This window comes from Pleurodeles waltl, chromosome 3_2, assembly GCF_031143425.1.
Source record: "Pleurodeles waltl isolate 20211129_DDA chromosome 3_2, aPleWal1.hap1.20221129, whole genome shotgun sequence".
Taxonomy (NCBI): Eukaryota; Metazoa; Chordata; class Amphibia; order Caudata; family Salamandridae; genus Pleurodeles; species Pleurodeles waltl.
This window is the reverse complement of record NC_090441.1, coordinates 173948029-173965511: the sequence shown is the minus strand read 5'-3', so window position 1 is coordinate 173965511 and position 17483 is coordinate 173948029. Positions and strand designations below refer to the sequence as shown.

The 17483-nt window shown below is 45.7% G+C and overlaps 1 protein-coding gene across 4 annotated transcripts in view; it reads left to right on the top strand.

The window, feature by feature from the left end:
• USP37 (ubiquitin specific peptidase 37) overlaps nucleotides 1-17154 on the top strand; it is a 328025-nt gene extending 310871 nt beyond the window's left edge. For all 4 annotated transcript variants that reach the window (XM_069227105.1, XM_069227104.1, XM_069227107.1 and 1 more), the window contains one exon: nucleotides 14849-17154. In XM_069227105.1, the coding sequence (XP_069083206.1) occupies nucleotides 14849-14936 (88 nt within the window). In that variant the 3' untranslated portion in view covers nucleotides 14937-17154. The remainder of the gene's footprint in view (nucleotides 1-14848) is intronic.
• The last annotated feature ends 329 nt before the right edge of the window (nucleotides 17155-17483 follow it).

The following is a 17483-nucleotide window of genomic DNA, read 5'->3' as shown; positions in this document are numbered from 1 at the left end:
CTGACCATAAGGGATCTTTTTTTTTTTTTTGCATTGAATTTCATTTAAAAAAAAAAATTGTATGCACTTAATTTACCCATCAACTCGGAGTATGGCCATCTATTTGTAGCTGTGGTTGGCCAGGCCCTATCATAACCAACATGGACAGCAAATCTTTGCTTTTAACCTGGCATGGGTAACCAGTCCCTGCTGCCCACAGCATTTGGGCTATTGTATAAGCTCCACAGCTCTCCTCACTTCATGGGTAATGTTCCTTGGTACTGGAGTTTGTCTTTCTACCTATGGACACAGTGCAGGCCGCACCACTGGCCCCAGCTCTTGTCCCAGGTCCTTAATCTCTCCCATATAATCCTATGGCTCTGCTGCAAGCCAACTTGCTGCCTCAGGCTTACCCTAAGTTTCCAACTCTGCATTGAGATCCAATGTTTTTTTTTATTTTGATGATTGAATTGTTTCAGCAGGCTTCATTCTTCTCTGGAGCGCCTCCAGTCCCCATGGGACCCTTTGGGATTCCATATGAGTACATGCCAGTGGGTCTTTCCCCCGCACTGCCTGGGGTCATGCTGATGCTGGCCTTTTCGCCAGCATAAGTTGTGGACCTGCATCCTGAACTGCTCCCCAAGATTCCAGGTGCTGCACCAGCGTCCTACTATACATCCTTTATAGGGAACTTGTAATAACAGCTCCTTGGGAGTGTTAGTATATTGAAATCTCTGTTCAGGGAGGTTTCTTTATAGGGATCTGCTTTTACCTAGGATATGGTAGTACCAGCTTTTCTACTTTGGTAGTTTGGATACATTAGAAGCTAGAAAGTATCATCCTGGGAATTTCAAGACTTTCCGTTTCTTTTGGTCTTAAAGGTTTTATGTCAGAGCCATCACAGTTTGATGGTTTTTCTACAGTTTGGTGTAGACATTTGTGTGGTGTCGACATGTTCTTTGAACATTATTCTTTCTTTTTTCCTGGCTTATGCCAGGTTAACATAGGTATTCAATGTGACGTATCTGTAGATTCTGTTCACTCTTGTATAGAATAATTAATATTGACTTTAGCGCTTTTGCGTTTGCATTCAAGATTTGCTTCTTTTCTGAAGGGTTTTACCCTCTTCAGGGTTACTTTTTCTTCTGTCTGAAGATATTTACAGCAGTTGTGCATATGAGGTTAGGTGTTAATGCCTCATCTAGGTACAACTGTTCATCTTTACCTGACTAGTTGTAGGTTAGGTTCACACTGAAGTATTGTCATGAGATAGAATATACAAAATCAGACGGATTCTTTTTATTTCTGAATCTTGTACATTTTCTGGTTTCTAGACATTGACACCTTTTTTGGTTCATCTGTAGATGAGTCTTATTCATTACAAGTCACATACTCACCTTGGTTTCCGCCACACTACCAAGGTCCCTTTTTCATACTTGCTGTTTTATACAGCCTTTAAAAAAAAAAAAAAAAAATATTAAAATAAATACATATTTCATTTATTGGGTAAGTGTTTATTACGCCTATGTCAGTAGGTATGTATATACTGAGTAAATCTTATTGTTTTCATCATCTCTAGCTACTTTGGGGAGAAGTAGATGTATATGACAAATGGTTGCTATTTTTGTCACGTTATCTGGTAGAGAGACAGGATCTAGCCACAAATTCTTTAACGATCCTCCTCATTCCGCGAACTGAGTCCTCTTTGGTCTTAATCTCCTTATGGAAATCTACACCTTGAAATACGAATTCGTGATTATTTGACACTGGTGTTTTTTTTGTTCTAGCATACTGTTTCAAGAGGCAGTTTCTATGTGTGGCTCTGTTTTGAGTGCAGAAAATGGTTGCAGAAGAAACTGGTGTCGGCAAGGGGGTTATATGGACTCCGCTGACGTCCAGTGGATGATGTTGGTGCACAGTTGCAAATGCCCTCTTCCGCTGCACTATGGGGGAAAGGTTTTCCAGATCCAGACTCGCACCTGGGGATCATCTTATGCATTAAAATATGCGACACCATTTTGCATAAGGAACCATCAGAGGTTATACGGGCCCACTCAGCTAGGGTGAAATAATCAAGCACAGCCTTGGGAAGGGGAGTTTGTGGTCGAATTGTAGGGCGGCAACATGGGTGTCCTTGCACTCCTTTGCTAAGCATTATTGCTTGGATTCAGAGCTAAAGGGATGGGCCCTTTGCATTCTCAACCCTCCAGGATTTCCTTGTCAGTCTATTCTTTTAGAAACTTCATCCTGGTACTTGGAAGTCTATTCAAAAGGTGATCAGTCTTCAGGTAGAGGAATCCATCAGAAAAAGGGTACTTGCCTCCAGGAACAATATGTTCGATGGCATCTGTCGCTGTAGATACGCATGTTTTGCATAGCTCGCCATCTGGTGTTGGGTCGGAGTGTTACAAGTTGTTTTTCTTCGAAGAAGTCTTTCGAGTCACGGGACCGAGTGACTCCTCCTTTTGTCTCCATTGCGCATGGGCGTCGACTCCATCTTCGATTGTTTTTTTTCCGCCATCGGGTTCGGACGTGTTCCTGTCGCTCCGAGTTTCGGAACGGAAAAACAGTTAAATTTAGGAAGATTTTCGTCGGTATTGTTGCGTTCAGGATCGGCGTAGTTAGAATCAACACCGCATCGAAGATCGAAGAGCTCCGGAGCCCTTCGGGGTAGTTTTCGATCCCCCGTCGGGGCCTGCCCGACCGCGTGTAGAAGAACGCCGATGGAACGGACCCCGTTCCGTTTCTGTCCCAAATGCCACAACAAATACCCCTATACAGACCAACACTTGGTCTGTAACCTGTGCCTGTCACCTGAGCACAGTGAAGACACTTGCGAGGCCTGTCGTGCGTTCCGGTCCCGAAAAACACTCCGAGACCGTCGAGCCAGAAGACTTCAAATGGCGTCCACGCCGACAGCCCACCGAGAGTTCGAGATACAAGAAGAGGAAGAAACCTTTTCGATACACGAATCGGACTCAGTGGAATTCGACGATCCACGAGCCGTGAGTAAGACGTCGAAAACCACTCATAAGAAGATTGTCAAGGCCCAGGGGACGCCACTGCCACCAGGCCATGGCTCCACCCATAAATTCGGTGACCGACCGTCGGCACCGAAAAAGGCCCAAACAGTGCCGAGACCGTCCGACTCCGGTCGAGACACCGGCACGCAGCCTTCTCGGGACTGAGAAAGTGCTGGAGACATACATCGACACTGAGATAGCGGTGTAGACACGGCTCGACGCCGAGACAGCGGCACCGATGAAGATCGACGCCGAGATGTTTCGACTCCGAAAAAGAAAAAAGTCACCTCGGAGCCGAAAAAAGATGCAGACAGGATTTCGGTGCCAAAACAACCTGCAACCGACCCAGTTTCAGGCTCTTATACAGAAGAGCAATCAATGACCTCCCAAATGCGAAAGCATAGGTTTGAGGAAGACCTGCAATCCACCGATGTAGACCATACGCAGAAACGTATTTTTATACAGCAGGGGACAGGAAAGATAAGCACCCTTCCCCCTATTAGGAGAAAGAGAAGACTGGAATTTCAAACTGACCAAACACCACAAACAAAAATGGTGAAAAAGGTTACTCCGCCACCCTCTCCTCCACCTATAATTCACGTCTCACCAGCACAAACTCCATCACATTCCCCGGCTCACACCACCATGAGCCAAGGTGACCAGGATCAGGACGCATGGGACTTATACGACGCCCCTGTGTCAGATAACAGTCCGGAGGCATACCCTACAAAGCCATCACCACCAGAAGACAGTACTGCATATTCTCAGGTGGTGGCTAGAGCAGCACAATTCCACAATGTAAGCCTCCACTCAGAACAAGTCGAGGATGACTTTCTATTCAACACCCTCTCCGCCACCCACAGCTCCTACCAAAGCCTGCCTATGCTCCCTGGTATGCTTCGGCACGCAAAAGACCTCTTTAAGGAGCCGGTCAAAAGTAGGGCAATCACACCAAGGGTGGAAAAAAAGTATAAAGCGCCTCCTACAGACCCTATTTTCATCACTACACAGCTGCCACCAGATTCTGTCGTTGTAGGAGCAGCTAGGAAAAGGGCCAACTCCCACACATCTGGGGATGCACCACCCCCAGATAAGGAAAGCCGCAAGTTTGATGCAGCTGGAAAGAGTCGCAGCACAAGCTGCAAACCAGTGGCGCATCGCTAACTCTCAGGCACTACTTGCGCGCTATGACAGAGCCCATTGGGATGAGATGCAACATCTCATTGAACATCTACCCAAAGACCTACAAAAGAGGGCAAAGCAAGTGGTTGAGGAAGGACAGAACATTTCAAACAACCAGATACGCTCCTCCATGGATGCAGCAGACACAGCTGCAAGAACAATAAATACATCTGTGACCATCAGAAGGCATGCATGGCTACGAACGTCGGTTTAAACCAGAGATTCAGCAGGCAGTTCTCAATATGCCATTCAACGAAAAAGAACTGTTCGGTCCAGAAGTGGACACGGCGATTGAGAAACTGAAAAAAAGACACGGACACTGCTAAAGCCATGGGCGCACTCTACTCCCCGCAGAGCAGAGGAAATTACAGCACCTTCCGCAAAACACCCTTTAGAGGGGGGTTTCGGGGTCAGGCCACACAAGCCAGTACCTCACAGGCAACAACATCCAGTTACCAGGGACAGTACAGGGAGGCTTTCGGGGCCAATATAGAGGAGGGCATTCCCTAGGAATAGGGGAAAATTTCAAAGCCCCAAAACCCCTACAACTAAGCAGTGACTCACATGTCACTCACCCCCTCCACACAACACCAGTGGGGGGAAGAATAGGTCATTATTACAAAGCATGGGAGGAAATCACTACAGACACTTGGGTTCTAGCAATTATCCAAAATGGTTATTGCATAGAATTTCTACAATTCCCTCCAAACATACCACCGAGAGCACAAAATTTATCAAAACATCATTCCGAGCTCCTGGAGATAGAAGTTCAAGCACTATTGCAAAAGAATGCAATTGAGTTAGTACCAAACACACAAATAAACACAGGAGTTTATTCACTGTACTTCTTAATACCAAAGAAGGACAAAACGCTAAGACCAATCCTAGACCTAAGAATACTAAACACATACATCAAATCAGACCACTTTCACGTGGTCACACTACAAGAAGTGTTACCATTGCTGAAACTACATGACAACAGTAGACCTCAAAGACGCGTATTTCCATATACCAATACATCCATCGCACAGGAAATACCTAAGGTTTGTATTCAAAGGAATACACTACCAATTCAAGGTACTGCCTTTCGGTTTAACAACCGCACCAAGAGTCTTTACCAAATGTCTAGCAGTAGTCGCTGCACACATCAGAAGGCAGCAAATACATGTATTCCCGTATCTAGACGACTGGCTAATCAAGACCCATTCGTTAATAACGTGCTCACACCACACAAATCAAATCATACAAACCCTCTACAAACTAGGGTTCACAGTCAACTTCGCAAAATCCAACATTCTGCCATGCAAGGTACAACAATACCTAGGAGCCATAATAAACACAACAATAGGAGTAGCCACTCAAAGTCCACAAAGAATTCAAAATTTCAACAACATCATACAATGCATGTATCCAACACAAAGAATACAAGCAAAGATATTACAACTCCTAGGCATGATGTCTTCATGCATAGCCATTGTCCCAAACGCAAGACTGCACATGAGGCCCTTACAACAGTGCCTAGCATCACAGTGGTCACAAGCACAGGGTCACCTTATAGATCTGGTGTTAATAGACCGCCAAACTTACCTCTCGCTTCTATGGTGGAACAATATAAATTTAAACAAAGGGCGGCCTTTCCAAGACCCAGTGCCACAATACGTAATAACAGATGCTTCCATGACAGGGTGGGGAGCACACCTCGATCAACACAGCATACAAGGACAATGGAACGTACATCAAACAAAACTGCATATAAATCACCTAGAACTGCTAGCAGTTTTTCAAGCACTAAAGGCTTTTCAACCAATAATAGTTCACAAATCCATTCTCGTCAAAACAGACAACATGACAACAATGTATTATCTAAACAAACAAGGGGGAACGCACTCAACGCAATTGAGCCTGCTGGCACAAAAGATATGGCGTTGGGCAATTCACAACAAAATTCGCCTAATAGCACAATTTATCCCAGGGATTCAGAATCAACTCGCAGACAATCTCTCTCGAGATCACCAACAGGTCCACGAATGGGAAATTCACCCCCAAATTCTGAACACTTACTTCACGCTCTGGGGAACACCTCAAATAGACTTGTTTGTGACAAAAGAGAACGCAAAATGCCAAAACTTCGCATCCAGATACCCACACAGGCAGTCCCACGGCAATGCCCTATGGATGAACTGGTCAGGGATATTTGCCTACGCTTTTCCTCCTCTCCTTCCTTATCTGGTAAACAAACTCAGTCAAAACAAACTCTCTCATATTAATAGCACCAACTTGGGCAAGGCAACCCTGGTACACAACGCTGCTAGACCTATCAGTAGTACCCCACATCAAACTGCCCAACAGGCCGGATCTGTTAACACAACACAACCAAAAGATCAGACACCCAGATCCAGCATCGCTGAATCTAGCAATCTGGCTCCTGAAATCCTAGAATTCGGACACTTACAACTTACCCAAGAATGTATGGAAGTCATAAAGCAAGCCAGAAGGCCATCCACCAGGCACTGCTATGCCAGTAAATGGAAGAGGTTTGTTTGCTACTGCCATATTAATCAAATCCAACCATTACACGCAACCCCAAAACATGTAGTGGGTTACTTGCTTCACTTACAAAAATCTAACCTAGCTTTCTCTTCCATTAAAATACACCTTGCAGCAATATCTGCATACCTGCAGCCTACCTATTCAACTTCCCTATATAGGATACCAGTCATTAAAGCATTCATGGAGGGCCTTAAAAGAATTATTCCACCAAGAACACCACCTGTTCCTTCATGGAACCTAAATGTTGTCTTAACTAGACTTATGGGTGCACCTTTTGAACCCATGCACTCCTGCGAAATACAGTTCCTAACATGGAAGGTTGCATTTCTCATCGCCATTACCTCTCTAAGAAGAGTAAGCGAGATTCAGGCGTTTACAATACAAGAACCTTTTATACAACTACACAAAAATAAGGTTGTCCTAAGGACTAATCCTAAATTTCTACCAAAAGTTATTTCACCGTTCCATCTAAATCGAACAGTGGAACTTCCAGTGTTCTTCCCACAGCCAGATTCCGTAGCTGAGAGGGCACTACATACTTTAGATGTCAAAAGAGCATTAATGTATTACATTGACAGAACAAAGAGCATCAGGAAAACTAAACAGCTATTTATTGCATTCCAAAAACCTCATGCAGGAAACCCAATATCAAAACAAGGTATAGCCAGATGGATAGTTAAATGCATCCAAATCTGCTACCTTAAAGCTAAACGACAACTGCCCATTACACCAAGGGCACACTCCACCAGAAAGAAAGGTGCTACCATGGCCTTTCTAGGAAACATCCCAATGCAAGAAATATGTAAGGCAGCCACATGGTCTACGCCTCACACATTCACCAAGCACTACTGTGTAGACGTGTTATCCGCACAACAAGCCACAGTAGGTCAAGACGTATTAAGAACATTGTTTCAGACTACTCCCACTCCTACAGGCTGAGCCACCGCTTTGGGGAGATAACTGCTTACTAGTCTATGCAAAACATGCGTATCTACAGCGACAGATGCCATCGAACTGAAAATGTCACTTACCCAGTGTACATCTGTTCGTGGCATCAGTCGCTGTAGATTTGCATGTGCCCACCCGCCTCCCCGGGAGCCTGTAGCAGTTCGGAAGGTACCTTCAACTATTTGTATATATATTATTTTAACCTTAAATAGGTACATACTTAGTCACTCCATTGCATTGCCACTATTACTACAATACAACTCCTACCTCACCCTCTGCGGGGAAAAACAATCGAAGATGGAGTCGACGCCCATGCGCAATGGAGACAAAAGGAGGAGTCACTCGGTCCCGTGACTCGAAAGACTTCTTCGAAGAAAAACAACTTGTAACACTCCGACCCAACACCAGATGGCGAGCTATGCAAAACATGCGAATCTACAGCGACTGATGCCACGAACAGATGTACACTGGGTAAGTGACATTTTCATTCTGGAGAATACTGTAATTCCTCTGATCCTTCCCACCTCCCCTTTCAGAAGGAGGTTTACAGACCACAACCATAGAGGTTCCAAGGGTAAAATGTGGCTCTGAACCTTCTCAAATTGCCGTAGCGCTTTTCCTATCTGCCTTGGACACAGGAAGAATGGATGGAAAGCTGACAGGATGCCAGGTGGGGCTTTATGCTCCAGTGACGCCACAATGGTGTTCTTTCTGGCGCCAGCACACCCTACCAGCATTGTAGAGCTACTGAACGTTTCCTGATCCCGTCTGGCTCCTAGGATATTGCTAAGGTGAGTGATCGAAGTGTGAGAAATCTACAAGTAGGGCATCCACATGAAAGATGGTTACTAAAGGTAAGTACATTTCAGATCTCATAAAGACTCTCCTTGAAACAATGTACCAGGTGCGTTCTTTTGGTTTGTGTGTAGTGCTTGTGTGCGCGCATGTATGTAAATGTATATAATTGTGTGTATATATATTTATACATGTGTGTGTATCTATGTATACACCCATCGTGTACACAAGCCACAGATTGAAAGGACATTGACCCTTCAAATGGTTGACCAAGATCTTTAAGTACCTGGTTCAGGAGTGTGCAGGCACCCTTGCAGTTAAGGGGTTAATGTAGATCTGTGCTGAAGGAAGAAATAGCACATTCTGATGGATACAAACTACCTGTGGATTCCTCACCTTATTCATACTTGCGCCAGCATCCGACAAAGTTCTCTTCCTAGCTCTCCACGTCGACGAGGACGTCACAATTGCACGGCTCCACGTGACTCCGTCTGACGCCACCGTGCCAATAAGATGTCCTCGTTGTTTTCCTGTCTTGTTGGATAATGTGTATCTTTGGTTGTTACAATGTCTCCTCCTAGAAAATCGGGTTTCAAGCCTTGTAGTGAGTGTGGCGGTTGTATGTTGGTCACGGATCCGCATGAGAACTGCCTTTGGTGCCTTAGCTCGGAGCATGAGGTTGAGGGGTGTGGTTCGTGCCAGAGTATGAATCCTAAGGCACTTAAGAAAAGAGGCAAAGCTTTTCTTAGTGAAGGCTAAGAAGAAGGACCACAAGAGGGCTTTTTCTCACACCTCTTCCAGGAGGCATAAGAAGAGGCGTCAGCATGACTCTCGGTGCGTTGTGGTTCACGGAGCCGTTCGAGGTCTCAATCAACTCAACGTCAAAGTAATTGGGAGGTGAGCCCTACTGCGACTCCGCAGCCTGAGAGCCCAGAAGTGTCTCCAACGCTGTCAGTATATGAGATGGCTCCTCATGGCTCCCAGTTTTCTCCGGCGCCGCAAGAGCCTGATGTGCAGCAGCAGGATCAAGAACAGCGTTATCCTGCCTTCACGCCTCCGGGGACGGATCCAGCTGAATTTGTAAATGCCATGTATGCTGTTTTCCAGGCTATGGCTCCTGCTGGTGCACCGGCAGGTCCCACGGGGCCATTAGCTTTTTCTTTGGGCTCCCCGGCTCCATATCAGACGATGCCGTTCTGCCCGGTTGAGGGTGCCGTGTCGACATCTAGGGTGTCTCCTCGAGGTATGGCGTCAGACGATGTTCTCCCCTGGCCAGCCGGCTCCATTACCTGCGTGCCAGCCGACTCCGAAGGAGGCGCCGTTGGAGTCCATGTCGGCGCCTGGTCCGAGTGTTGTTCGGATCCATGCATCTTCTCTGCCTGGTCGGGATTCGGGGTTGATGGAGTCTGTCGACACCAAGGTTAGAATTCCGCTTGAGATCTCGGAGAGAGGCCTTGCGTCTTCTTGAAGAAGAATACCGGCAGTTGGAAGAGGGGGAGCTTATGGAGCCTTCGTAGGAATTCCAAGGATTGGGGTCGGTCAGTGGATTGGATACTTCCCTGGGATGGGCCATTTCATCTCTGGGGGAGTTTATGGAGGAGGCAGCGTCATTCCACCCGGTCATTAGAAACACAGCGGACTATTTAGACCTGCCTTTATCTGCAGCAGAGGTAGAGACAAATCTGCTAACGGAGGTGCTGCATCCTTCTACATCCTCAGCTGATCCTGTGCTGCCCTTCAACGAGGCATTGTTGGAGCCTATTAGGAAGCTAGTTTCGGCTCCAGCTGTTAATAGAACAGTGGCAAGGAGACCTAGGGGGGCACCCGAGGATCCTGGGTTCCTCTCACGTCATCCAACCCCGGAGAGTTTAGTGGTTCAAGCATCTTGCTCCACAGTCTGCTCCTTTTTCGTTCCTGTGGCCCCGTCTGATAGGGAGTCCAAACGAATGGAGCAGTCTTAAAAAAAAAAAAAAAAATCTTTTAATCTTGCAGCATGGCGCTTAAGGCTGTGAACGCTACCTGTGTGCTGGGCAGGTATGTCCATGCCCTTATAGATTCAGCCAAGGCTATGGTCGGGGATCTGCCACAGGAGGCGCAGAAGCCTTTTGGAACACTTTTTGGATGCGCAGGCTGCGGCGCTACAGATTATACAATCTGGCCTTGATACCACTGACTCGATTGCTAGAGCGATGGGGACATCTGTTGCTACAAGGAGGCATGCGGGGCTGAGGTCCTCCGGCTTCTCCTCAGACGTACAGACCACCTTACTTGACTTGCCGTTTTGATGGTGAACGGCTGGGCTGTTTGGAGACAAAGCTGACTCTGCCCTTGAACATTTTAAGGAGAGCCGAGCGACTGCAAAGTCGTTAGGTTTACAAGCTACCCCTGCTGCTCCATATAGGTATTTTCGCAGATTCAGAGGGTTTGGTCGTGGGGCGGATTTTCGGAGGCTCCCGTACTCGGCCCAACAGCTTGCCAACCCATCTTATCGACCCTTTAGAGGCCGTGGGAGGGCTAGAGGGGCAGTCCAGCAACACCCTTCTTTGTCATCCTCTTCCTCTGGTGGACAACCGCAGGGAAGGAAGCCCTAGTTTCCCCCCACTTTATCGAACATGCCTCTCCTGTAGGGGGAAGGCTTAAGCTTTTTCTCTGCAAGTGGGAGTTGATAAAAGCAGACTCCTGGGTGTTGAATATTGTGAAAAAAGGACATGCTCTCCCCTTTCAGGAGTTCCCTCCTATCTCTCATCCCCCGCCCCCCTTTTTTGTTCAGAGGACCATCTTCTGTTGCAACAGGAGGTTCTGACCATGTTATCAAAGGGTGTGAAAGAGTTGGTTCCGGAGCAGGAAAGGGGGTCAGGGTTGTTATTCAAGATATTTCCTGATCCCCCCCCCAAGAAGGACGGTCGTCTGAGGCCGATCTTGGACCTGAGGATTTTTAATTGGTTCCTCAAGCAGGAGAATTTCAAAATGCTGACTCTGCCACAGGTACTTCTGGCTTTGAACAAGGGGGGTTGGATGGTGTCTGTCGACTTGCAGGATGCTTACTTTTATATCCCTATTCTGAAGTCGCACAGGAAGTATCTCTGGTTTGTGGTGGTGTCGCAACACTACCAGTTTGCGGTCCTTCCATTTGGACTTACTTCAGCACCTAGAGTCTTCACAAAGGTGATGATGGTGGTTGCAGCACATCTCAGGCGAACAGGAATAGCGGTATTCCCTTACCTGGACGATTGGTTGATCAAAGCCAAGTCTCCACAGTTGGTGCTGCATCACCTGCAGGTGACAACCCAGTTGTTGTTCGACCTGGGGATTTTCGGTAAACGTGCCCAAGTCTCACCTGGAGCCCTCAACGCCTCCTGTTCATAGGGGCAGTACTGGATACAACATTGCATTGGGCCTACCCTCCGCCTCAGCGGATTCGGGACATTCAGGCTCTGATTCCAATGTTTCGAAATGGAGCGGTTGTTCCGGTCCTCAAGGTCTTACGCCTGCTTGGTCTGTTCGCTTCTAGCATTCTGTTGGTCACTCATGCGTGCTGGCATATGAGGGCTCTTCAGTGATGCCTCCGCAGGTAGTGGTTTCAGCACAAAGGGGATCTCAAGGATTCGATAAGGATCTCCAGGGACTCTGCAGCGAATCTCCAATGGTGGGCAGTGGACGGCAACCTTTCCCAAGGAAGGCCGTTCTCACTACCACCTCCAGTGGCCACAGTTGTAACGGATACCTTCACTCTAGGGTGGGGTGCTCATCTGGGGGATCTGGAGATCAAGGGTCATTGGTCTTCGGTGGAACAGATGTTTCATATCAATCTGTTGGAACTGCGGGCGATATGTCTGGCTCTCAAGGCCTTCCTTCCCTTCCCTTCGCGGTCAGTCGCGATGTGGTACGTAAACAAGCAGGGAGGAGTAGGGACATACCTTCTCTGCAGATAGGCTCTGTGCCTCTGGTCATGGGTTCAGGACCATCAGATTTGCTTGATAGCAAATCATTTGGCCGGGGTTCTGAACGTACGTGCGGACAGTCTGTCGGTGCTTATTGGTCGATCACGAGTGGTGCCTCCATCCAGTCCTGTACATCTTCGAGATGTGGGGATCTCCGCAGGTAGATCTATTCGCCACTTGGGAGAATGCGCACTGCCCGTCGTTCTGCAGTCTCCAGTATCCGTTGCAAGGAGCGTTGGGGGATGTTTCAAATACCCTGGGGCAGCAAGTTGCTTTATGCATTCCTCCCATACCCTTGATTCCTCTGGTCCTGAGGAAGATTCGCCAAGACAGGGCCCAAGTCAACTTGGTGGCACCGGATTGGCTGAGAAGGGTGTGGTACACAGACCTCCTACAACTCTGTGCCCGCCGCTCCGTCTCCCGCTCAGGGCAGAACTCCTCTCGCAGGGGCAGGTTCTACACCCCCACCTCCAGAGTTTACACCTACATGCCTGGAGATTGAGCGGGGCAACCGGACTGTTTTTTTTTTTTTTTTCTCCTCCCACCGGATGTAGTGGATGTTGTTCTATCGTCCAGGCGACACTCCACTAAATCCATTTATGCCAATAGGTGGGCTAAATTTGTTAGTTGGTGTGGAGAGAAGCAGAAAGGTCCCTTGAAGGTCCACCTTTCCGATGTTTTGTTGTTTGCCCTTACTTTGGCAGAGAGAAGCTGTTCAGTAGCTACAGTGAAAAGTTATTTGGCTGCTCTGTCAGCTTTTCTTTGTCTCCTGGATCAGCCCTCTTTATTCTAATCCCCGATTGTAAATAGGTTTATTAAGGGCTTACTTAATTCCCCCCCCCCCCCCCCCCCCCCCCCCCCCACGACACCTTTTCACATTCCTCAGTGGGATTAAAAATTTTGTGTTAACATTTCTGATGGGTTCACCGTTCAAGCCCATGCATTCATGTCCTTTAAGGTATTTGGTTCTTAAGACGGTATTCCTTATTGCTATAACCTCTGCTAGGAGGACTGGGGAGCTTCAAGCCCTTTCCGTAAAAACCCCCTTTACCTTGTTTTTTCCGGATATAGTTGTCACTCCTTTTCATATGGGACAGGCTATTACCATTCCCTCTTTCTACTCTCCTCCCCACCCCTCTAAAGACAGACTCCTCCAATTGGACCCTAGAAGGGCTCTCAGTTTTTATATTGAGAGGACAAAAGACTTTCACCTAGAGGATAAGCTGTTCGTGGGGTATGTTGGTCAGCGGAAGGGCAGAGCAGTCCATAAACAATCTCCAGGTGGGTCATTCTTTGTATAAGTTTGCTACTCACTGGCAAAGAAAGTTCCTCCTGAGGGAATCAGGGCTCACTCCACCAGGGCTAAGTCGGCCACTTTGGCCCTGGCAAGGGCAGTCCCGGTGGTGGACATTTGTAAGGCGGCAACTTGAGTGTCCCTCCACACTTTTGCTAAGCATTACTGCTTGGGTGGTGAGGTTCGGAGGGACGGCCATTTTGCGCGATCTGTTTGACAGGATTGCTTGGTGTAATCAGACGGGCACCCACCTCCGAGTGCGGTACTGCTTTGGGACTCTATTCATAAGGTGAGGAATCCACAGGTAGTTTGTATCCATCAGAAGAACAAGTTACTTACCTTCGGTAACACTTTTTCTGGTGGATACAATAGCTACCTGTGGATTCCTCAGTGCCGCTCGCCTCCCCGTTGCCTTTCTGATTGCACTAGGATATGTGGTTGTATAGATATATGTATATAAATATTTTTCCTGTATATATGTACAAATGATGGTTTTTGATTATGTTGCTTCATGAAGGTTTTATGTATGTGTTTATTGGAGTTATTGTGGAAGTCTGTTTGCACCTGTTCGCCTCAAAGGCACGTAAGTAATGGGTGAAACTGACATCAGCACGAGGACCTCTTATTGGCACGGTGACGTCAGACAGTGTCGCGTGGAGCAGTGCAATTGACGTCGACGTGGAGAGCTAGGAAGAGAACTTTCCGTCTGATGCTGGCGCAAGGATGAATTCATAAGGTGAGGAATCCACAGGTAGCTATTGAATGCACCAGAAAAAGCGTTACTGAAGGTAAGTAACTTGTTCTGTTTTTTTTTTGTGTTTCCTGGAACTTGCCCACACACAGTGAAATGCACTATTAGTGCATCTAGTCTGCAAGAAAAGCGAAGATTATAGCAGTTCTACAGGATCACTAGACCAAGAAAAGTGGGGTTTTTTTTGTTTTTTTTAATTGGGATTTTTTTTACATGATTGGTTGAAAATTGCTCTTAAGATGTACTTAACTAGTCGTACTTGTTAGATGAATGACTGAAGTTTTTGTATTTTAAGATTGGTATAGGTCACTTCAGTGTTGTGGGTTATGTAGTAATAAATGTAACACCTTTATCAAGAATTGTAATGTATGCTGTCTCTTTTCAGAGAGATACTTGCGGAGTTGCTGGAAGCTGAGAAGAATTCTCAGCCTCTCAGTGTGGAACTTGCTCGGCCCAACAGACCCCCACAGTGAAAACAATTTCACCGGCTTCCGACAGACAAAACACTCAGTGAGGAAAACTATGGTCCTGCGAGCTAAATAGCGGAAAATTCTTCACGTCTAAATTTTCCCGATGGACTATGGCAGGACTGTTTCTCAGTGGACTATGCCAGAATGACGACCGTATCCTATGTCTTCTGGGTTTTACAAGCATTTGCATTCAGCCTTAACAGATCACGAAGAGTGGCAAAGTCAAAACCATTCAAGCTGTTGTCCAACGTCTGTTGTGATAGAACAGCGAGGGCAGATACCAGTCTTGCCTGGAAAAAAAAGAAATTGCGAGTTTACATATCACTTGGCCCTCTTACTTGCTGCACCAAAAGAGAGACCATTTTAAGCAATAGAATGTTTCTGCACCCTAGTGTATGTTCTGCGTCTCCTTACTGGGCACGCACCAAAGTTTCACAAAGAAACCGCACTTGGAACCTGCACTGCTATTAAGGAGTCTGCCATACAGAGGACACCGATGGACTTCGCTCTGCCATTGTGCAGAGCTTATATGAAGCATATTGTCGGTGCTGTGGAATGTATCCCGTTGCCTGGTCACATATTTTAAGATGCTATTTCCTATTGTCCTTTACAGAAAAAATATATGTATATATTGACAGATGTTTATAGTTTTTTTGAAATTTCTTTTGCACTGCGTTTTTTTCATGTTTTGTCCTCAAATTAATTTTGCTAAACGGTTGCTGGGGATGTATGTGTCTTTATTTTTAGCTTGTTTCCGGTCTCTTTTAATTTCTCTGGAAATGTGCGTATCAAAACGCTTGAGTTCAAACTTTTGGTTTAATGTAAGCACACTAACTGAATTCATGGCCAGTTTTTGAAAGATGAACATTAAGATATTGGGTATGAGCCCCCCTTCTCTACCACGCCCCGGAAATGTCAAGGGACCACCCATGAAAAGGTGGAATTTAAAGATCCATGACAAGTAATGTAGTGCTGAGTAATATTCAGAATGTCAACCACAGTTGTATGTATCTGTGCAGGGATTTGCCTGGAATACTGAAGAATACATAGTGTTACTGAGCTTTTTTTTTTTTTTTTTTGTGCAAAGGTCAGTAAAGATGCTTCATGCATACTTAATGCTGCAACTGTATGGCATCTCTGGTCGTCGTCCCGCAGCCCCATTCTCCTACCTTTGTGGTTGCTGAGAAAATGCATACACGTTTTAACTTATTCAGTTTGTTTTTAAGCATATAGTTTCAGAACCTTTACCAAATATTGTATGTTCTACTTGACCGTCAGTAGAATACTTTGCACAAATAAGTGATGTGGAGCAAGTGGAAATGATCATCACAAGATGTTCCCTGGTACTACGTGACTTCTTAATTAGCCACCGAACCTATCTGCCAAGTTGTGAAGGTGCTTTTTGTACGACAGCAGATGTCATAGCATCTTTTCCTTAATTTTGAGTGCACACCAACTTTAAATCCCACTCAATGGTGTACTATCTATTCTATAATGAAAATGGTGGTTATATCATGCAGTTCTGTGACAATATTGTGAATGTGGTGCACAACTCTGCTTCACAGTTCTCTAGGAAAGAGGGCTACCTTTTTTCATAGTGCTTGCTTGAACATTAGCGCAAGTTGCTATACGGCTAATTAGCAACCCAGGCTAAGACTATTGCCCCCTCTAGTATGTCTAATTTAGAAAAAAACGCTTTGGAGTATCAAAGTTGTGCACAGCAGTCACACTATTAAATATATAACAAATTGGGTATTCTGCATCTAGTATTCTGATAGGTTGGATTATTTATATGTATGTTAACCCAAGGTTAAAAATCAGTTGTCAGTCCTTTCTCTGTAATGTGAAAAATAGTTTGTCATTTTTTTTGTTCTGCTCGAGTTGTGTATATTGATATTTTTCCTTATCCTCTCAACATCTGGGGTAAATACCCATTTGGCAAGAATCTTATTTAACTGTAGTTAATTTCCATGAAGTTGCGTTTTCTAGTTAAGCAGGGGCACGAAGGAACTTTACATTTTAATAACATTAAATGGAGAGTGTGACAAAAAGATAGTTTAATTAATAAGCTAAGAAGGTTTGCGCCACTGTTTAGAACTGCCAATCCGTATGGTATTTAGTGGTTTAATTTTCATTACCAACTCAATGGTGCTTCGATATTGATTTGAATTCAGATGTTATTGTAATTGACTACTTTGTATGATAAACTATATATAAAACATGTGTACGTGTCTCCTTTCTGTCCTGTACGCCAAATACAGCGATTTTATTTTTGATACTGTGGCCAAGAGATTAAAATTGCAATGACTGACAAGCCTTTGATAAAGGAGTAGCTTACTCGCAGTATATTTGACACAAGTGGATTGACTCATCACCAGTGCCAGAAGAAAAATGTTCTCCTAAATAGTATTGTTAGTTATGGCCTGATGTATGAAAGATTAGCCTGTAACCACTCACAAACTGGTTACTAAAACTTTTCCTATGCAAGAAAAGCTATACGGTTACTTTGTTTTGCAAATTAAATAAACAGCGGTTACTTAATGTACCACC